Source organism: Neoarius graeffei, chromosome 1 (assembly GCF_027579695.1).
Source record: "Neoarius graeffei isolate fNeoGra1 chromosome 1, fNeoGra1.pri, whole genome shotgun sequence".
In the NCBI taxonomy this organism is placed as follows: Eukaryota; Metazoa; Chordata; class Actinopteri; order Siluriformes; family Ariidae; genus Neoarius; species Neoarius graeffei.
Window position 1 is genome coordinate 4,392,656 of NC_083569.1, and position 23,654 is coordinate 4,416,309.

The 23,654-nt window shown below is 41.3% G+C and overlaps 1 protein-coding gene across 1 annotated transcript in view; it reads right to left on the reverse strand.

The window, feature by feature from the left end:
- The window catches only part of LOC132885888 (complement factor H-like), a 34,818-nt gene extending 11,427 nt beyond the window's left edge, over positions 1-23,391 (reverse strand). Inside the window, exons 1-5 of the mRNA XM_060920446.1 lie at positions 23,304-23,391; positions 18,474-18,662; positions 9,548-9,730; positions 9,288-9,467; positions 7,967-8,140 (exon numbers count right to left, since the gene is read on the reverse strand). Coding sequence (XP_060776429.1) covers positions 7,967-8,140; positions 9,288-9,467; positions 9,548-9,730; positions 18,474-18,662; positions 23,304-23,355 — 778 coding nt within the window. The 5' untranslated portion in view covers positions 23,356-23,391. The remainder of the gene's footprint in view (positions 1-7,966; positions 8,141-9,287; positions 9,468-9,547; positions 9,731-18,473; positions 18,663-23,303) is intronic.
- Positions 23,392-23,654: the final 263 nt, after the last annotated feature.

Below are 23,654 nucleotides of genomic sequence, written 5' to 3' on the forward strand. Positions count from 1 at the left end.
TGCTCTTGGAGTGATCTTTGTTGGTCGATCACTCCTGGGGAGGGTAACAATGGTCTTGAATTTCATCCATTTGTACACAATCTGTCTGACTGTGGATTGGTGGAGTCCAAACTCTTTAGAGATGGTTTTGTAACCTTTTCCAGCCTGATGAGTATCCACAATGCTTTTTCTGAGGTCCTCAGAAATCTCCTTTGTTTGTGCCATGATACACTTCTACAAACATGTGTTGTGAAGATCAGACTTTGATAGATCCCTGTTCTTTAAATAAAACAGGGTGCCCACTCACACCTGATTGTCATCCCATTGATTGAAAACACCTGACTCTAATTTCACCTTCAAATGAACTGCTAATCCTAGAGGTTCACATACTTTTGCCACTCACAGATATGTAATATTGGATAATTTTCCTCAATAAATAAATGACCAAGTATAATATTTTTGTCTCATTTGTTTAAATGGGTTCTTTTTATCTACTTTTAGGACTTGTGTGAAAATCTGATGATGTTTTAGGTCATATTTATGCAGAAATATAGAAAATTCTAAAGGGTTCACAAACTTTCAAGCACCACTGTATCTGCTTTAAGGATAGGTTTTACCAAGTGACACAGGACACTCAAATTGGCGAACAAATAACTTTGTTATTAATCCCAAAGAGCCTTAGGGAACTCGTATTCCATGTGACTCACTTTAATCCCATGGCCAGACAGGGTAGGATAAAACACAAGCCTGAATAATGGCTCAGGTGTATTGGCCGGGGATTTGCGGGGATGTCCGTCAGTAGTGTGTGCCATGCTGTGAATGCCAATTACTAAATCCCGTGGCCACTCCAAAAGCACCTTTGCTCCTTATCCTTCTAATCGAGACCCCTTTTAAAAGAATTGGGATGGATCTTGTCGGGCCATTAGATTGGTCAGCACAGGGATATCGCTTTATTTTAGTCCTGGTGGACTATGCAATGTGATATCTGGACATGGTGCCTCTCCACAGTATCTCAGCATGCAGTATTGCAGAAGCACTCTTCCGTATTATCTCCCAGGTTGGGATTCTGAAAGAAATTCTGACAGACCAAGGCACTGCGTTTATGTCACACACACTGTGCGAACTTTATGGGTTATTGGGAATTCAGCCTATCCGCACCAGTGTCTATCACCCACAAATGGATGGCTTAGTAGAACAGCTCAATCAGATGCTCAAGAACTTAATTCGGAAATTTGTAAGTGAGGATGCGCGTAGTTGGGATAAATGGTTCGAGCCCCTGTTATTTGCAGTTCAAGAGATGCCGCAAGCCTCCATGGGGTTTTCACCGTTCGAATTATTATATGGGCATAAGCCACATGGCATTTTGGACATGCTGCATGAAAATTGGGAGGAAGGACCTTTGCCTAGCAAGAATGAAATTCAATATGTTGAATGTTTTGCGATCTGCGCGCAAAACTCCACACACTCACTTAACCCAGGAGAATTTGTTTCAGGCACAAGAATGTCAAGTCCAACTGTATGACAGGGGCACGCACCTTAGAGAATTCACACCGGGAGACAAAGTGCTCATATTATTGCCCATGCATACTGTATGGACAGGGGTGGGGCATTGCAAATTTACCACCTCAACCTGTTAAAACATTGGAATGAGGAGGTCCCCATGGCGTTGGTGTTGATAGTCCCAGAGAAGGCAGAGCTTGGGCCGGAGGTACAAAAAAAAAAATTATTAACGTCTCAAGCCACTCTGGTCCCTTGTGAAGACCAGCTCTCACTGGCCCAACTCACGGAGGTGGCCAAGTTGCAGACGGAGTTCTCTGATGTGTTCTCGCCCCTGCCCAGTCACACCCACCTCATAGAACGCCACATTGAGATGCCCCTGGTGGTGGTGCGGAACTGCCCTTACCACTTGCCTGAGCATAAAAAACAGGTGGTCCGGGATGAACTCAAGGCCATGCTCGAAATGGGTGTAATCAATGAGTCCCACAGTGAAAATGGCCTTTTCCACACTGTTTGGGTTACACCAATTCATCACGCTTCCTTTTGGGTTATTTGGGGCTCCTGCAATAGATCAGTCCAGCTCTGTGTGGACTACAGAAAAGTCAATGTGGTGTCTAAATTTGATGCATACCCAATGCCTCACATTGATGAGTTGCTCAATTGGTTAGGCACTGCTCGCTTTTATTCGACACTGGATCTAACAAAGGGATATTGGCAGATCCCCTTGACTCCTCTATCCTGAGAGAAAATGGCCTTTTCCACACCGTTTGGGTTACACCAATTTGTCACGCTTCCTTTTGGGTTATTTGGGGCTCCCGCGACATTCCAGCGGCTCATGGACAGGATTCTCCACCCTCAAGCCACCTACATGGCAGTGTACCTTGATGACATCATTATCTATAGCCATGATTGGCCATGGCACCTCGAACACCTTAGGGTCATCTTAAAGTCTCTGAGATGTGCGGGTCTCACTGCTAACCCAAAAAAGTGTGCAATTGGGCAGGTGGAAGTATGGTATCTGGGTTTCCACTTGGGTCATGGACAGGTGTGTCCCCAAATTAGCAAGACTGCAGCAATTGCAGCCTGCCTGAGGTCCAAGATCAAAAAGGGGGTGAGACAGTTCCTGCGGCTGGCTGGCTACTATCGTAGGTTCATACCTAATTATTTGGGCATCACCAACCCACTGACTGATCTCATTAAAAAGGGAGCACCAGCTCCGGTCCAGTGGACAGAGCAATGCCAACAGACTTTCTCTAAAGTAAAAGCTGCACTGTGTGGGGGTCCACTTTTACACTCCCCTGACTTTTCTCTCCCCTTTATTTTACAGATGGACACATCAGACAGGGGGCTGTTCTGTCCCAGAAGGTGGAGGGTGAGGAACGACCCATGCTGTATATCAGCTGCAGGCTTTCGATGCATGAAATCAAATACAGCACCATTGAGAAGGAGTGTCTGGCCATCAAGTGGGTGGTCCTTGCCCTCCAATACTACCTGCTGGGATGCCCTTTCACCCTCTGTTTGGACCACGCACCCGTCCAGTGGCTCCACTGCATAAAGGATGCCAACGCGTGGATCACCCTTTGGTATCTCGCCCTCCAGCCATTCAAATTCGAGGTGGTCCACAGGCTGGGGATGCAGATGGTGGTGGCAGACTTCCTATCCTGTTGGGGGGAGTCTGCTGCTGGCTGGACAGCTCCCTGGCCTGAGTAGGGCAGTGGGGGTATGTGGCAGCGGGGGCGTGGCTGAGCGTCAGTTTGTGAAAGGAGGGTAGGGTCAGGGAAGGTAAGTGGCCAAGTCATTACACCTGGTGTCAATTAATGTGTGTGTTTGTGTGTGTTTCTTGCAGTAATGGAGCATAAGAGGAGTGGGAGCGCAGAGGAGGGCTGGTTGGGACCAGAACACGATGGTGTATACTTGTGTGTGTGTGTGTGTGTGTGTGTGTGTGTGTGTTCATGTCCTAGTTGAGCAAGTAAGCTGAAAAGGTATAACAATCAATGATTGTTGAACACTAGCCCCCACCTTCTGTACTTCTGTACTCCACCCACATCAGGGAATTATCACAAAGGTGTTGGTGACACACAAGTTGTGCTTGTAGCAGAGTTCCAGTAGGCATTGTCTAGTCTCGTTCATCCTCCCGGTGCTGAACATACTGAGACACATAGGCCAGGAGTTGTAGTTGGTGCCCACTCTGGCATTGAATTTGCCAAGGATGAACAGGAACTCTTTCTCAGGGATCTGGTTTATTACTGTGTTGAGTTTTTCATAGAATTTGTCTTTGGCATCAGCAGGTGAAATCAGCATTGGGGCTTAAGTGCTAATGAGGTTGGTGGGTCCAGCTGGGGTATTGAGCTGGAGAAACAAGAGTCGCTTGGTTCCTTCTAAGGGTGGGATGATAGAACCCAATAGGCCATTTTTGACAGCGAACCCCACTCCATGCTCTCTGGTCTCGTCAGTTGGTTTCCCTTGTCAGAAGAAGGTGAAGTCTTTCTCTCTCACAGATCCAGAGTCCGGGAGTCTGGTTTCTTGGAGGGCAACAATGTCCATCTGCAGTCTGCTCAGCTCTTGGTCAATGACTGTGGTCTTGCAAGCATCGCTGATATCTTGAAGGTTGTCGGAGAAACCTGGCGTCATGGTTCTCATGTTCCAGGTGCCCAGCTTGAGGGCCGAGATTTTCTTCTTTGTAGACTTGTTGCACAGTTGTAGATCTGCTTGTCAGTTTTCACCCTAAGCCTCATGCACCCAGTGAGGCTAACAGAACGTGGCGAGGCAGCACCTTACTGGCTGGGGGCTGCCCAGCTTGAGGTGGGCAGTAGCTGCCCAATGAGGCTTGATGACCCCTCCCACCATCGGAAGCAGCCCCTGGCATCTAGCTCTAGGCCAATCAAGCAGAAGACTTATAACCGGTTTCTGCTGCTTCCTGTGTTTTGTCGATGCTGTGTAGCGAAGCTGAAGTGACCTCTCCAGTATGCTGGGCCTGGGTAGATGAGTATGGACACAGACTGTTACCCATGCAGCGGGTCTCTCCTCTCCACGTCACTGAAAGGGTCCATAGGAAAGGCAGAAGCCAGTACGCATGGTTTCAGTGACATCGCAGGAGTTGCCAGGACGAAGCTGCGTACAACGACGGGCTGCCTTAGGGACTCCGGCTCCGGATTTTCTTCCAGGGTTTACGCCCTTGGTCTTTCCCTCTCTTGAGGGGTCCACAAGACAGTGGAACTATTTTACCCATAGCTGGAGGTATAGTTTCTAGGCACCAGGGCATATCCACACACCAGTGGGCCTGCGTGCCACGGATCTGGGAGCCAAACCGCCTCTGAGTCCCTTGTAGTTCAGCCTGAGCCCACAAGGCAATCAGTTTCCGTGTGTCCTGAGCCAATATTGTGCATGAAATCAGGGGCGATTCTAGCATCTGATCTTTGGGGGTGCTTAGCCCCCAGAGCTGACAGAGGCACCTGGCTTGAACGACAGTGTTTCCACGTTTATTCCGCATTTAGACCAGACTTAACTAGACAAGAAGACTAGACAAGACTAGACTTATGCAATGTTTTAACAGAAGCTGACCCAATAAACTATGATATCTACACATTTACAACCACTGACACAAATATTTACGTTATATTTTAAATTAAACAAGACCTACTACTGTATTTGTAATGTTGGAGCTATTCCGTACCTTCACATCTCGCTATGCCAGTAATACTCAGGTGCTACTTCGAGTTCCTCATCGGCGTGGAATCCAGTTAAAAAAAACCCACCATGTCGTAGCAAGCACTCACGCGGACAGGCAACCCAATCAGAGGGGACGCAAGGAGGAGAGGGATTTTACTGCTCATAGAACTATCACGTAACAGGTGAATTCAAGAACACACACACGCCCGCGCACACATTCATTGCGCAGTGTGCAAGGGCACTTATTTCTGAAAATTACGTCCAAAAGCAGTGTTTTTGAGGGTGCTGAGCTAGGGGGTGCTGAGCTCGTTTTTGGGGGTGCTTGAGCACCCCCAAAAATAGGCTAAACACGCCCCTGCATGAAATCATGTAGTCAAGCAGACAGAGGAAGTCCGTGTGCGCATGCGCAGGTTTACCTTTGACTGTGCACTGACAGTTTCATTATTCTGTCACTAAACAAAGAGCTGATCACACCAAGGTGCTCGCTGACCACGGATATTTATTAGTTTGGTCCTGCGTTTCCTTTCCATAGTATATAACATAACGTCTTTTCTTCTCACTTTACGTTACTGTAGTCGGTCTTTCATGTTTCATTCGCACACTCGAGTCTTCCATTTTTCTCTCCTGTTTCAAATTTGTATCCCACAATGCCTTGCACAAACGGGGAAAGCCCACCACATGATGCATGACGTAGTATCTTGAATTGGGTCATGGTGAAGCAGAAAAAAAATAGCGGAGAATTTGGGGCCACATGATTTTAAATTAATTAATTGTTCTATTAAAAAAATGAATTTGGAAGTCTGTGATTTGAATTCAATAGCTTTCAGTCCACTAAACAAAAATAATTGGGTGTCAGGGAAAATTTTTTTTATGACTTGCACTTGAAAAATCTGAAAGGCAGTCTACCTTTAACTGATGTGCTTTTAATTTTCACTGCTTGATTTTCACTGCTTGTAGTAAGCAGGAGAGAGATACATGATGACTTTGCAGTGTACTTTATTTTGTTTGTTTTGTTTTATTTTTCTTAGGTTCATCAAGGGCGGCACGGTGGTGTAGTGGTTAGCGCTGTCGCCTCACAGCAAGAAGGTCCTGGGTTCGAGCCCTGGGGCCGGCGAGGGCCTTTCTGTGTGGAGTTTGCATGTTCTCCCCGTGTCCGCGTGGGTTTCCTCCGGGTGCTCCGGTTTCCCCCACAGTCCAAAGACATGCAGGTTAGGTTAACAGGTGACTCTAAATTGACCGTAGGTGTGAATGTGAGTGTGAATGTGAGTGTGAATGGTTGTCTGTGTCTATGTGTCAGCCCTGTGATGACCTGGCGACTTGTCCAGGGTGTACCCCGCCTTTCACCCATAGTCAGCTGGGATAGGCTCCAGCTTGCCTGCGACCCTGTAGAACAGGATAAAGCGGCTAGAGATAATGAGATGAGGTTCATCAAGCCATTCTATCGCCAACCAGCTACCGATGTGTGTAGTGCAGCAGGTGGTTGGATTCAGAAATATTACCATGTGCTACTTGTCTCCCAGGCAACTAAAAGAATAGGCTGGACATGAAATCTCCTTGTCTCACATGTTCAGGCTACCAATTTGTTCAGTGCTGCATTAAGCAGTCAGTATAACTGTCATGTAGCCGGGAGGCTGATGGATGTAAGTGCAGGAAGATTTATTTGAAAACACACTGGCAAACAGTTCCAAAACAACATGCAAAATCATGGTCAAATAAGAAGCAAATGTCAGGCAAGGCACAAAGATAGTATAAGTGGCATTTTTCTGTCCCCATTCACTGGATATGAGCAATCATATGCTCTGATTGGTGACTCTACTTCTAGGCTATCAGCTCATATCCTGTGAGTAGAGAAAAACAAAATGGCGGCGTATGTTGTTGAACCAACGGTGGACAAAATAAAAACTCTACTCGAATACAAATCCCCAAAAATTGTAAAAGTATTTAAAAGAAACAGAAATAGCTAAAAGGGTATAGTTCCCTCCAATATCTCCTGTTCCACACTCCAGGCCAGTTAGTGGCAGTAATGCACCTTTAAATTGATTTGCCAACTGCCAAAAATCTCTGAAGAAGAAGAAAGCCCCAAAAAATACAAAAAAAGCAAACAAATATGGAACTGAAAGTATTTTTTTTTTTTTTCAAGAATTATTATTATCATATTTTTTCACAAATTGCTACTGTCATTTCACTGGTTTGTTTAGATTCTAAGTGGACATGATTTTGTCAGACATTTTGTATAACGTTATTTATCAAATTTACAAAAAATAAAAATGCTGTGTTTCTCAAAATCCAGTGAACGTTGATAGAATAAAACAGTTATTCCACTCAATCTCATCGTTCATCGCTTATAGCCAACTCAGCTATCAGCTCATGTATGACTCAATTTCATGGAATAACTTAAATATGAAAGGCAAAATCCAAAACACAAACATGGGTCAAAGCCAAGAGGGCAATGCACTAAACAAAAACACTGTAACATGAGACACAAGGTACAGCGCATATACTTCGCAAAGTCTATGTTGAGAGAGTCCTTATCAGCATGCGCTGTGATTGCACTCTAATGAGGAACAGGTGCATGGCAATTAGCACAAACAGCTTGAGCAGTTTGTGGTGTGCACTGCACGTGCTGAGCACCTATGTACATAAATGTGACAATTACCATGAGAGAATTCTGGTCTTGCTTTTTTTTTTTTGCCTTTTCTGCTATTACAGGCGAGCAGAATCACATGTGTAAGGTTTTCCTGTGAAATAAAATTCTCATCCTTATTTTATAATCACAGTGTTGTTCAGGAATATTAGTCATGTCTGCAGTGAGGACACTTACGTATACACACTGGAAGCTTCCAAATTCCATCTTCACACCGTGCATAATCTACTCCTTCAAACTCATAGCCACGGTCACATTCAAATTGAACAGTTTCTTCAAGACTATAGGATGTTTTTAAGTCATCTACAAGTTCGGCGTTTGGCACATATGGGACAGGGCACACTATTTTCACTAGAACCAAAAACAGAACATTTATACATGGCTTTAATTTTGAATTTATTTATTTATGTGCATACAAATATGGTTTAATTCACTTCTGATCATCTCCATCTGTCTGATTGGTGGAGTCCAAACTCTTTAGAGATGGTTTTGTGAGCTTTTCCACCCTGATGAGCATCAACAACTCTTTTTCTGAGGTATTTTGTTCGTGCAATGATATACTTCCACAAACATGTGCTGGGAAGATCAGACTTTGATAGAACCCTGATCTTTAAATAGAAACAAAATGGCAGGAACACTCACCTGATTGTCACCTGATTGAGTGAAAACATCTGACTCTAATTTCACCTTCAAATTAACTGCTAAGCCTAGAGGTGCACATACTTTTGCCACTCACTAATATTTAATACTGAATAATTTTCCTCAACACATAAAGAAATAAATAAATGACCAAGTATAATATTTTTTGTCTCATTTGTTTCAGGAGGTTCTCTTTATCTACTTTTTGGACTTGCGGAGAAACCTGATGGTGTTTTGAGTCATATTTACGCAGAAATATAGAAAATTCTAAAGGATTCACAAACTTTCAAGCACCACTTAAAAATATGGCCTATTTATCAAGCAATTATGGTTGATACAAATTGCATAAATGATTGCATGCTACCTTTTTTTTTAAAGGTCACAGAATTCTTGTTAAACCATGGTAACTGTATCAACACCAATCCTGATTTTTTTTTACATTTTCAAAAACGTATCACGTCAACTTGCGAATGAACAATTGTTTCATTTTAAGATTGATTTTTCACGAGTAAATCCACAAGGTGATTGTGGAGTAGTGTTACAGTGTGAGCCACACTCATGTGCTCCAGATGTGATGCTTTCCCAGCACAGCTATAACATGGGACAACTTTTGGTTTTAGTGAAATTGTACAGTACTCGTTGACAATATGGGAAAAAATTTGTACGTGATAGAAAGGACAAAGTGTGCTTTTTAAATCGTTTTTATACAATTTCTCTTTTTGTCTTTCCTTTTATCCATAAAATTTCCGTTTAACGTTTGGACTTCTGAGCAAATCAAAACAATCAAATAGATTAATCATGTGTAAAACATGATAATCCCAAAACAAAAAAGTACAGTAGCAGTATGTGAGAATCTTACCACACTTAATTTCTCTGGACCACCTGCCATCGTTACACGTGTTATATCTGTCTCCAACTAGCTTATAACCTTCTGCACAAACATACTCAAGCCACTCGCCATGATAGAAAGCACTCCGGTAAGCTTTTTTGATGATTCCGTTGTAAACCCGAGGAGGAGGACCACAAGTGTTGGGACTTCCTGCAGAATAAAAACCTTTGTTTTATAATAACACAATATTGTTCAGAAATATGAGGCACGTTTGCTATGAGGACACTTACGTTTACACACTGGCAGCCTCCAAGTTCCAGATACACACTGGGCTTCTGAGCTTCTTCCTTCAAACTCATAGCCGTCTTCACATTCAAATCTAATAGTGTCATCATGATTATAGAATGGTTTTAAGTTGTGTGAAGGCTTGGCGTTTGGCACATGCAACAGTGAGGAAATACATGATGTATTATCTAGAACAACAAAACACAAGCACCTTTCTATATTATTTTATAACTTTACATACATTATACCAGTGTTGTAGTCGAGTCACTAAACCTCGAGTCTGAGTCCAGTTTCGAGTCCCCAGTGTTCAAGTCCAAGTCATTAAAAAAATTTCAAGTCAAGTCCACTATTGATCCAAGTCGAGTCCGAGAACAAGACTCCAACCGCACCATTTGATGGTGTCTGTTTCAGCACCATTAACATTAGTTTTTTCCTGAACATGACGTATGAACAGGTGAATGTGCTTCTCTTTGTCAGCGGGTGCGAAGTATTAGTTAGTTTAGTTTATTAGTTTATTTAACAGGGGCCATGTACAGAACAAGTCCCATACCAGAGTTAGCTATACAGCTAATTTTCATCTGCGGTCCCTGGGCAGGGGGCTTAAAACAAATAAACAAACAATAAAACAATATAGACAATACATACACTACTATTGCCATTATGACTATATACACTAAAAACAGCAACATCATACTAGGACAACACAACATCACAACATGTAACGATGGCACAAGGACAACACACCTACACAGGACACTACCATCAATACAGGCAGTATAATACAGGCAATATAGGCAGCACACATCACAAAATAATAAATTAATAATCACATCTTTGATAAGCCTTCAGCCATATCTTCAAGGATTTTTTAAATTGGCTGAAACTTGTACAGTCTCTAATATGAGCTGGAATTGAGTTCCATTTTTCTACTGCACTGATAGAGAAAGCTGATCAGCCAAATGAAGTCTTCCTGAAACTCCCATAACAATCACCTCTCACTGAAGACCTAGAGACCCTTAGGCCCTGTCCACACGGCAACGGATTCAGGTGAATCTGATAAAATTGTTTATCGTGTTGGCCTGGCGTCCACACGGCACCGACGTTTTGGGTGCCCCAAAACGAAATCTTTTGAGAACGGGTTCCAGAGTGGAAAAATCTGGCAATGGCACCGTTGCGAAGTCGTCTGGATGAGTAGAACGGATTTGTTGACGATGACATCACAACCACATGTGCTTCACGCCAGGTAGAAGTGTAACGAACTCGATGCGAGTTGTCAACAAATTCTATAACTTGGTTCATGAAACGCGCTTACAAAATATTTTCACTGTGAATATTTATTGTGTAATGGTGCAAAGTGAGAGAGAGAGAGAGAGAGAGAGAGAGAATAGCCCTTAGGGCAGAGTCTTTAGTCCAAACACTGCGGAAGCAGTATAACCAAAACCGTGCACTGCTTGTGCGCGTTCCAAAAATAAAAGCAATCCCGCCAGCAAAAATAGGAAAAAAAAGGAGCGATCTCACCTCTTCAGATGTTGGTTAAAGTCCGACAGTACATTCCTCAAAAAGGGCGTAGAAGAACAAAGTAATCCATCAACGTGTAGCATTCAATTTATTCCGGACCATTAAAGAATTCTGGAGGATCTCAGAATGTTGGCATACCGGCTTCCATCTACCCCCGTTCATTCCTCTTTCCGCGTCTCCATTCAAAAAACGAGCATGTGATTTAAAGGGACTATATCCATAGGATAGGGAGTGAGAAGGTGTGTGCATGTGACAGTGACAGGGAAGAACCTAGGCTCATGCTCGCCCTGAATTTCTCTTAAAGTGAAGGCAGAAGAACGTTCAGCGCCTGGCCAGGCTTTCTATGTATTAATTTACATAGACGTTTTAATATGAAATATAAATAAGTGTCTTAGACAATAGATACTATTTTACGATACTGATTAATAAGCAAAATTTTATGTGGCTGATGCTACAGAAGAAGGGGTTTATGCGCATGCATCTACTTCTTCTATTGTTCTGGTGTCTCCAATGGGACCGTCTTACAGCACACATAGAGGTGTGGCATGTGTATTGCATCGTTTTCAGCAAGCGTTGTGTTGCCATATGTACCTGATATTTTACTGATCCGTTGCCCATGTGGACGCGATATTAAAAAAAAAATCTCGTTGCCATTGTCGTGTGGATGTAGCCTTAATCAGGGGCAGTCTTAACATAGAGGCATAGGTAGGCGGCTGCTTGGGGCCCCCCACCAGCGGTCGTAGTAGGGGGGCCCCAACCAACCTCAAAAAAAGAAAAAGCCCCTTATCATGATTCATGAAGACTTCAAAAGTACTTTTGAAAAAAGTACATTTTACTAATATTCCTAAGAAATACGTTGAAGTAGTAGTTAAAATGTCCAGTTCATGGTTATCTGTCCCTACACATACACCCCATACTTTCACAATGTAATGGACTAGTCCATAACGCTGCACAGCGCAGTGCGAAAGGTAAACACATAGTGACCGGAGTCTGAACAACGCGAAAATGAAAAGGAGTTACCCAAGCGGATCAAAAAAAAAAAGAAAAAAGTGAAAAGACACTGAGAAATATGTGACAATGCTGCCTAAGTTGGGAAACTTTTTTTACAACTACTGTTAGCAATAGAGACCGCGACAACAACGTCAACGTCATTCAAAATGTTGAACATGATGCCGGTACAGCAGCTAGCTGCTGTGAAGTGGCACTAGCTGAGGAGGATAACGTCAAGCAAGACACGTTGTTGCCACCTTCCATCACCGACAGTGTCAACGTTGACACAAATGAGGTGGAAGAGTTATCCAGTGATGGTCATTTTGACACCGATGATGATGACCATATTGTTAGTTGGTGACAATTTTTTTATTATTATTTTACATTTTCCTACATCTGGCTGTGCACCATGTACGTGTGAAGACCTGTGAGAAGACATCAACAAGTAGGACTCTGTGATGTGGAGAACAATCTCTCTTTTCTCTCTCATAGACTCTCTCATTCATTCACTCACCCTCTCTGTCTCACACACACAGAACACTCTCTCTCTCACACTGTCTCATTCTCTCTCACTCACTCACTGACACATACATTCACATGGATATGGAGTTGCTTAGAGCCAAATGCCACCTCATCTCTCCTCAGTCCACACTTCTTACCTCCCCTCACTCACTCACTCACTCACTCACTCTCTCTCTCTCTCTCTCTCTCTCTCTCTCTCTCTCACACACACACACACACACACACACACACACACACACACACACACACACACACACTCATTCACTCACTCACTCACTCACACACACACACACACACACACACACACACACACACACACACACACACACTCATTCACTCACTCACTCACTCACACACACACACACACACACACACACACACACACACACACACACACACACACACTAACTCACTCACACACACACACACACACACAAACACTCACTCACTCACACACACACACACACACACACACACACACACACACACACACACACACAAAATCATGTACATAGTTTTATTTATAGAATGTTTGAAATGTTCTGATCTTTAAAAAAATAAACAGTGCTGGTTTTCCTGGCATTTTGGCAAAGACAGATGTTCTCTGAAATCTTATTCTCTGTTGGGTTCCATCATGACTATTAGTTTGTGCAGTGCTACACTTTGTGTGTTCTCTGCTTTCCATCTTCATTTTGGAGTAAAGAAGTGTATGCAGGGTTTAAAGGGGAATGTTTTTTTTTCTCCTCTCCAACCTTTACTTCCCTATAGATTAGCTTTACCTGCCTATCCACCATGCAGTCAGTACAGTTTTTTTTTGTTGTTTCAGATTGGATGAGGGGGGCCCCATACATACCTTCGCCTGGGGCCCCCAATTTGCTAAATCCGCCACTGGCCTTAATTTATCTCTGCAAAGTGATGTGTATTGCTTGAGAGGTGGTGGTGCAAGATCATGGATAAGTTTATACATCAAGCACATATCAGCAAAACAGATAAAACTCTCAAAGGTTAGTAAGTTGTGTTTTGTTATGATGGCACAATGATGGTAATTTCTTGGTTTTTTATCAATAACTTTTAAAGCCTGTTTGTAGAGGGTGGCTAAAGGTTGTAAGATGGTCACCCCTACCTGGGACCAACTTGTAGAGCAATAAGGTAGATGAGAAAAAATCATAGAATGTAAAAACAGTTTAGCAGCAGGTAAGGGCAATTGGTGCCTGATATGCCTAAAATTAGCTAGACTAGCTCTGACACTTTTGGATGTCTTTTTTATGTGCTTTTTAAAAGTTAAGTTAGAATCAACGATAACACCCAGATACTTAAAATTATCAACAGTATTTATCACCTCTCCCTTAAGGATATTGGGTTGTTGTTTTGGGTCATGCCTCTTGATGGAAAAATACATGGCTACTGTTTTGCTCACATTAAGAGTAAGACAGTTAACTGTCAGCCAATCAGACACTTTATTTAACGCTGCTGTGAGTTGTGTTGCAGCTTGTTCACTCGTTTTGGCATGTGTGTAAATAACTGTGTCATCTGCATACATCTGAATGTAAACTTCTGGGCATATCAAAGGTAAGTCATTAATATATAGACTAAATAAAATCGGCCCTAAAATCGACCCCTGGGGGACTCCAATGGTGCTATTAGATAGGGGAGAGCATGTGTCCATAATTCTTGTACACTGCTTTCTTGAATCAAAGTAAGAGTCCATCCATGTCAGAGCGTTAGAAGAAAGATTGAACTTTGAGAGTTGTTTAATAGAACATTGTGATTAACTGTGTCAAACACCTTTTTAAAATCAAGGAAGACAGCACCAACAACACCTCCCCTGTCAAGTCTGGATTTAATTTGCTCAAAAAAATAACAAAGTGCTGTTTCTGTTGAATGATTCTTCCTAAATCCAAACTGCATGGGGTGTAGTGGAAAATTACCATCTAAATAGGCTATCAACTGGTCACAGACCACTCTTTCAGATACCTTAGAGATGGCTGGAAGAATGCTAATGGGTCTATAATTTGTAACATCAGTTACATCACCTGATTTAAAGATAGGGGTTATTACTGCTGTCTTCCAGGCATTAGGAAAATAACTTTGTTTAATGGACAGATTGACCAAGTGAGTAACTGGAGAAGAGAAAATGTTTGCGTACTTCCTAACAAATGCACAATCACAGTCAAAAATATCTTTTGCCTAGAGTTCTTAAACTGGTTTAAGATTTTAGTTACAGATGATTCTGGTACTTCTAAGATGTTAAACAATGATAGATCATTATTTGGTAATATAATGACCTTCTCTCTTGGACCAAAGCCTAGTGCTAGATTTTGAACTGAATCAATAAAGTAACTATTAAACACAGAAGAAATTTGGACTTTACCTTGAATTATAGTACCCTGCACTTGTAATTCATACCCTTTATCTCTTTTATTATTGTCTTTCTTTAAAACTCTATTAATATTTTGCCAAATTTTCTTGTAATTACCCTTTGATTCATTTATAATGTTAATAAAAAAAAGTGCTTTAGCCTTTCTCAAGTCATGTACCACTTCATTGTGCAACTGCTGAAAAATTCTCCTATCGTTGGGTAATCCAGACTTAAGTGCAGTTTTCAATGCATGATCCCTTTGCCTCATTAAGTTCCAAACTTGTTCACTAAGCCAAAGTAAGTTTTGTTTTTTTCTGGAGTATGTAATATTTTTAATAAATTCACTTTTAATTTTATCAATAATGGTCATTAATCTCTCAGAAGCATCATCTAGGTCCCTAATGGAACCAATCTCGTTCCAATTCAGTTGCTTAAGCTGGCGTTCAAATTCACCAATGAGCCTCTTTGGTACAATTTTTAAGATCCTTCTACTTTCCTGCCGGTACATAAACCTTTGTTTTGTTAATTTCCTTGATATCAATGTCAAATTATGATCTGATAATCCGGTCAAGAAATTGAATGTTTTTATTATTCTTTCTGGTTTGTTACTAAATATTAAATCAATCTGTGTTTGTGTTGATGGTGTAATTCTGGTAGGACCTTGAATTAATTGTGTGAGGTTAAATTGATTTGTTAAGTCTTTAAGTTTCTTTCTTTTCGACTTATCAGTCCAATTTATGTTAAAGTCTTCAAGTAAAATTAATTCTTTATTTGTGTTCACTTCTTTCAAAATATGTCTTCGGTGTTCATAGAACATAGTATTTGATGCAGGTGGTCTATAGTATATGCAAATGACAGTGAATGACATATTTGAAGATAAGATCATTCTTACTGCCATGCATTCCATGTCCATACAGTTCGATTCAATTTCACTGCAGTTTATGGAGTCTTTGACATACATCAATAGTCCACCTCCTCTGCCAGACTTTCGATCTTTTCTGAAAAGATTAAAACCAGGCACTAAATATGCCGTGTCAGATGATGAGTCTGTCAGCCATGATTCTGTCAGGCAGAGGAAATCAAGATTCGAATCCATTAGTAATTTTTCAAGTTGATCGATTTTTGGAGCGACACTTCTAATGTTTAAATGTCCTCCCAATAACCCTTTGGGCTTTATGTGCAGGTCCCACAAGACTTTCTGATGATTGGTTGTTTGAAGAAGCAGAAAATTGCATTGTTTATGAATGGACGATTTACTAACATTACGTACTTTGCTAGTCACTGGAATCATTCCACTCACACTTGGCAATGTAACACTCAAGGGAGGAGATGGTAGATTATTGCCATTGATTGATGGTAGATTATTCTGTCAGAGATGGTTGGGAGATGGATGTAAGTGCACAAGGTGTGTTTATTAATCCAAGTGAAGACGGGAAAACAATCCAGAAAAGCAGGCAAAATCGTAAAACGGTGAAACAGGCAATAGGTCGAGCGAGGTACAAACAGGCTATCGTAGACTTGGCAGAATCAAAGACGAGAAACGTGAAATCAGGGATCAGGAACCCAAACAAGGAAATAAGGCTCGGTAACGTGTCAGCAACACAACTCAATACTTCACAAAGTAAGTGCGTTTTCACAGTTTTTATATAGGTGCGCTGATTGTGCCTTAATCCTGTACAGGTGTGAGTCGTTTATGGCGCGCATACAAGAGTCTGCTTGGCACACGTGCTGTCCGGAGCACGCCTGAGTGTCTATCTGATGCACGCGCCAAGGTGCGCAGGTGTGACACTCTTACACAAAATTAGTACAAAAAATTAATGTAGATATAAATATCTTATGCCAAATTATTATGGCATGTTACAAAAAATAAAGAAAAAATCCGAGTCCTCGTCTCCAATTTATGAGTCCTGATGCAGTTAATGCACGAGTCTGAGTCCAAGTCATCAGTGCTCAAGTCCAAGTCAAGTCACGAGTCCTTGAAATTAGGGCATGAGTCAGACTCGAGTCAGAGTCCTGGACTCAAGTACTACAAGCCTGCATTATACATGAATCAGCTATAACATTAAACCCACTGATGGGTGAAGTGAACAACGTTGATTATCTCATTACAGTGGCACCTATCAGGGGGTGGGATATACCTGTATTAGGCAGCAAGAGAAGAGAACAGTCAGTTCTTGACGAAGTTGATGTGTTGGAAGCAGGAAAAACGGGCAAGTGGAAGGATCTGAGCGAATTTGACAAATTGTGATGGCTAGATGACTGGGTCTGACTGAGCATCTCCAAAATGGCACATCTTGTGGGGTGTTCCTGGCATGCAGTGGTTAGTACAAAACAAAAGTGGTCCAAGGATCCAAAGGATGACCAGTGAACCAGCGACAGGGTCATGGTTGTCGAAGGCTCATTGATTCGCATGGGGCACAAAGGAGAGCCCATATAGTCCAATCCCATAAAAGAGCTTCTGGAGCACAAAGTACTGAAAAAGTTAAAGCTGGCTAAAACAGAAAGGTGTCAGCATTAACTTTTTCAACAGATTGTGCTACAGTAGCTCTTCTATGGGATTGGATCATATGGACGAGCCTTCAGTGAGCCTTTGACACCCATGACCCTGTCGCCGGTTCTCCTTCCTTGGTCCACTTTTGTTTGATACTAACCACTGCATACCAGGAACACCCCACAAGATGTGCCATTTTGAAGATGCTTCGTCAGACCCAGTCATCTCGCCATCACAATTTGTCAAAGTCGCTCAGATCCTTACACTTGCCCATTTTTCCTGCTTCCAACACATCAACTTCTTCAAGAACTGTCTTTTCTGTTCTCTTGCTGCCAAATACAGGTATATCCCACCCTTTGACAGGAATGTAATGAGATAATTAAATAATATTGGCTGGCTTTTTTCTGTGGTATGTCAGATATATTCCATTCAAATAGCATGATACTGAACGAGTCGAAGATGAGCAGCTGAATGGAATATATCTGATAGCCCACAAAGAAAAGCCAGACAATATTATGATTATTGTCCATACACATTACTTTTGGGTGTTCAACGTGTCTTTCTCTTTCAAAATTCTCTCAAATCTTCTGCATTTAACTAAGTAAACCTGGTGGCCATGCTTGTTTACAAATCGTCACAGTCACTCGCTCACTAGTGCAGAAGTTTTACGTCTCCGACGTGTGATGTCATGTTGTCTCAACAACCATGCAATATTGTAAACCATATTCAATGCTCATTCTCCATTGGGTAGAGTGATGTAATACACGTAGGATAAGCAATATGCTAATAATATTTCTTGAAATGAAAAGAAACAACGTTTCTTGAAATGACTGGTCCTCTAAAACTGAAAATGTACTTTTCCTGTCCTGGTCAGACTATATTCTTAAAATCCAGTGTTCTAATGGCAACCTAACTTGTGTCTGCACATGCCCTGAATAACAGTATAAATATTACATGATTAGTAAAACAAACTAACCAGCAGAATATCAAAAACACCTTAATCATTTTGAAGCATTGTACTGGTGTTGTTATTCATTGGTAAATTACTCACCGATACACTCAGGTTGGTGTGACCATACGCCATTGTTGCATGTTATCTCTCCCCACCAGGTTTCCAGAGCAGGTTTCAGGCCCTTGTTGCAGCCATAGGGAACCGTAACACCGTGTTCATAACTTTCCAAGTGTGGGACTAAAAAGCCTTGTTCGAGTAGTGGACATGGACAGTTTTCTGGAAATTCTTCTGCACAGTTAGTTATCAATTATTAAAATGGATGAAATGCATGGTGTAGAAAAACTTTTGGCACCCTTCCCCTCACCAATCCACTATACAGTACGGTGCAAAAAGTCTTAGGCACATGCAAAGTAATGCTGTGAAGTGAAGATGCCTTTAGAAATAATGGAATCAGATCAAAAAGTCAATATCTGGTGGATTTAAAAACACATCAGAACACTTCAGACAGTAACATGAGACTAGTCATCGGGATGTTGTTCGAAGCATCTTGGAGAACCTGAAACAATTCCTCTAGAGAATTTGTCTTGCATCTGGAGCTAATCTCTGACAGCCAGCATTCTTTCTTTTTTTTGTCTGTTATAGAATGCATTACATACAAATGTTTGCTTATTTTCCAAATATGAGGGTACTTCAAAAAGTCCTCAGCCTCACCCAGAAAATGTCACAGGAGAAAGATTGTTCTTGTGTTATTTTTCAACATAATCTCCTTTAACTTCAATGCACTTGGTCCACCGATGTTCAAGCTTCTCTCTCCCTTCATGGAAGAGGGACACACACATCCTGAGCCTCTAGATCCTCCTCAACAGCATGAACGACTTCATCATCACTCTGAAAATGGCGACCACGCAATTGAGTGGGATTTCAGTTTGGGAAATGTTGCCAGGTTGGGTGAGTAAGGTGCATGGGGAACCAGTTCAAAGTCCAGTGTTGGGCACGTTACTTTCAAAAAGTAATTAGTTATAGTTACTAGTTACTTTTCCCAAAAAGTAACTGAGTTAGTAACGGAGTTACTTTGTCATTAAAGTAACTAATTACCAGGGAAAGTAATTATTCCGTTACATTTTGTTACCCCCCCCAAAAAAATCAAATTAAATTCAATTGGTGTAATCATAATAAAAGTGAATGTTAAATGTGTTTAATGACTGAAATGGACACTTAACAGAACCAATCAGTAACATTATCTACACTATATTAATATTTTTGTGGGACAATGTGAGAAGACATCTATCAAATTTAATATATTTTTGTAGTTCTTAAAATTGTTACTAATTACTGGCCACTGACGAGGACAAACGCTTTGTTCCTCGACATAATGTGCATTGCACGTACACATTTTTGTGTTTTATTTCAAGTAATGAAAAGCAATGGCTGTATTTCGAATTTGAAAGCGCAGTGCTGGGCTGACCGCTCGCCATCGCTGTGTCTTCTGATTGAAAGAGTGCACAGTAGTGCAGTAGGCATGGCCTACCTATGTATGTTGTCCAAATCTACTCTGATTGGCTTACTGTGCCGTTGTCTCGCGTCTCCCCGCCCCACACTAAAGCAGAGTAAAGAAAGGCTGAACGAGCAGCGTGCCAGATGAAAACAGCTTTAATAAAGTAATGCATAGTATTTTATTGTAAGTAACGGGAATGGCGTTATAACGATGTAAAAAGTAATTAGTTAGATTACTCGTTACTAAAAAAAGTAACGCCGTTAGTAACGCCGTTTATTTCTAACGCTGTTATTCCCATCGCTGTCAAAGTCACATTGGGCTGCTTCTGCCCCTGCCACCTGCATTGTGAGGACAGGAGTATTGTCTTGGAGCAATAGCGCGCCAGCTCGAAGCTTTCTTTCCTCTCCTTTTTTCTGTGATAGCCTCTTTCATTTGAATTTTTGTGGACAGTGATATAAGGCTTTATAGTATACAGTTACACTCCAAAATGGGAGTGATGACCCGTGTTTCCAGGTGAGACTGAGAAGTTTTTGAAGTACCCTCATAAACTTGTGAATAAAGTTGATAAAGTCTGCTATCACATGCTAGTCACATTATTATAATCACATTATTACTGTAGAACTATTAACAATAGGCAGCACGGTGGTGTAGTGGTTAGCGCTGTCGCCTCACAGCAAGAAGGGCCAGGTTCGAGCCCCGTGGCTGGCAAGGGCCTTTCTGTGCGGAGTTTGCATGTTGTCCGCTTGAGTTTCCTCCGGGTGCTCCGGTTTCCCCCACAGTCCAAAGACATGCAGGTTAGGTTAACTGGTGACTCTAAATTGACCGTAAGTGTGAATGGTTGTCTGTGTCTATGTGTCAGCCCTGTGATGACCTGACGACTTGTCCAGGGTGTACCTCGCCTTTCGCCCATAGTCAGCTGGGATAGGCTGCAGCTCGCCTGCGACCCTGTAGAACAGGATAAAGCGGCTAGAGATAATGAGAAGTATTAACAATGTTAAATATTGTGCACTGTATTTCTCTCTCTCTCTGCTTCTTTAGGGGTGTTCACACGGCACATATTTGCATCGATGCTGCACCGATGTATTTTGTTGTGATATATCTTACACTGGTGTAAATTTTGTGGAGCGTTCACACGTCACAAACCTCCTTACTAGAGAGAGCACCGGTACAGCCCCACATGAGGTCACATGGCAGTTTTTGCGACCGTGCTATACGATAGTAATAATGTGGAAATGAAATATGCACATGCATAAAAATGTACTTCCTTTTCCCGGTTGTCATGGCATCACCAAGCGCCGGGAAAACAACGTGGATGAAGACACCAGTGTTGCCAGATACTGCTGACGTTTAACAGCCCAAAATATGTTCAAATCCGCCAAAATGCACTTAAAACCGTCCAATCTGGCAACACTGGAAGACACGCAGTTCTGTTGTTGTTGATATTCGCCATTTTGGAAGCGCAAAATACCAGGATGCAAATTATGCAATGCCCGTATGTAATCAACTCTCCTCATGCGTAGCGAGTCTACCCCTGTAGCGTTCAGACGTCCCATTTTATATCGGTGCTGCCCCGCAAACTAGCATTTACTCCGGAGTAAATTTCTTAAACCACCTCCCGAGCAGGGTTAGATTTGCACCAGTTTAAGCAGCTTTCAGGGGCTACACCGGTATAACTTTGTACCGTGTGAACGCTGTACCGGGGCAGCCCCGGTGCTACACCGGAGTAAAAGTTGCCGTGTGAACACCCCTTTTGTCTCTGTCAGTCTCAGTGAAAGAGGTGTGGCCTCGATCTGTCAGTCTCAGTGGAGGAGGTGTGGCCACCCAGTCGTCATATCTAGATTATACAGTGTTTTATTTTTCATCCACACTGTTTTCTACTAAGTTTGTATTTTTTTTTTGAAGCACAATTGCAAAGCTGTAAATTGAGGGCAAAACCTAAATCACTGACATATGGCTTAGTTGGAAAAGATAAATTAATAAAAAAGAGATTTATAAATTAGCACTGGAAATAAACTTTTTGCGAATTAATGATGTAAAGCTTTACATCGCGTCTCTGCTGCTTCTAAATATTTCTGATCTCTCTTCTTTAAATACAGCTGTGAATCAGGTTTTTTTCTTTGTCATATGTATTTTTTTTTGGGGGGTGGGGTGGGGGGGGGTGCAATATTGCCTTTCCCAACATCATGTGCAATATTTACTTTCACCATCAGGTTAGTGTCTCACACAACTTACCTTATTTTCTATTGTTAGAAAGTTAAATATGTAGGCACCCCCCATCTTATATTGTATTGTATTGCTGTTTAATTAGGCACTGGTTTTTTTAGGCATTTATTTCTTGTACAGTTTTATTTTGCAAACAGTTTATTGTCAGCTTGTATTGTATTTTAACATATGGTATAGTTATGGAATGATTTCTGGCACAAGAATTTCTTTCAGGATTAATATTTTTTTAAAATTCCTTATCATGTTACATGATCTCTGTTCTTGTGTAACAGTCACTGATGGACAGATGTTTGGCATGTTTTTGTAAATGCACTTAATATTTAGTTTGAATCTTAGTTATTAAAATGTTGTGAATGAGGCTGGGACAGTGCATATGTGAGGTCCACTCTGAGACTCTTACTCTCTTACTTCCAGCTATTTTCAGATGACAAAAATCACTTTGCGACATATCTACTGTAGAAAGTTCTAAATTGTGCAATCTTAAATTATCTTTCATACGTCAGAGCTTCAGTAAATTGTTTTTTGTTTCAGAAAGATATTCTGACTATGAACATTCTAACCTCTCATAGTGGCATGCCAAAACTTTTGCATACAAAAGAATTTTACACACACCAGTCAAAAGTTTGGACACACCTTCTAATTCAGTGTTATTTCTTGTTTTTATTAATTAAAAAAGTCACTTCATGTCTTAACGTAATGATGGATGTTGTTTACTTACTCAAGTAGTTCTTGATATGATACTCTATGGATTACTACAATTGTGGTGTTGAAGAGGGCTATTTGCTGTATTTTTACTGTTTGATCTCAAACTCATTAAGAGGGCAAGAAACTTGTCCACTAATTAACTTTTGATGAGGCACACCTGCTAACTGAAGTCAGCATTTCAGGAGACTACCTCATGAAGCTGGTTAAGATAATGGCAATATTGTGTAAAGTGTCATCAAGGAAAATGCTGGAGACTCTGAAGAATCTAAAATAAAGATTTTGTTTCATACTTTATTGTTTACCACATAATTCCAAATATGATTTAATAGTGTTGATGTCTTCAGTGTTGTTCTACAATGTAGAAAATACAAAATACAGAAACACCTATGAATGAGTAGAGTAGGGGTGTACAAACTTTTGACTGGTACTGTGTGTGTACACACACACACACACAAAATCGAAAACATCTCTATGTATATGAACATGATAAACAAGAGACATCTTACCCCTCACAGCCTGGCATAACCAAACAGAAAAAGCCAGGATAATAATTCTCATCTTCTCTGTTGCTCTTCTTCCTCAGGTCACAGCACAAAACCTTCAGATTAAAGAAAGATGTAAATGACTGAAAAACAAGTTGCTGTGTTTATAAGCAGTGTTAATGATTGATCTTTCTGCCTCCCTTTTACCAGAAACCATGAATCTAGTGCAAGATTTCGACATTGCAGGTTTCGTAACTCCAAATGTTAATGTGCCAAATGAAAGAAAACTAGAACATATTAAAATGTACTAAAATTCTGAGCTTTATGTTTTATTTTCCTGCAGGGTTTTAAAGTTGTATGTTTTAAAGACAAAAA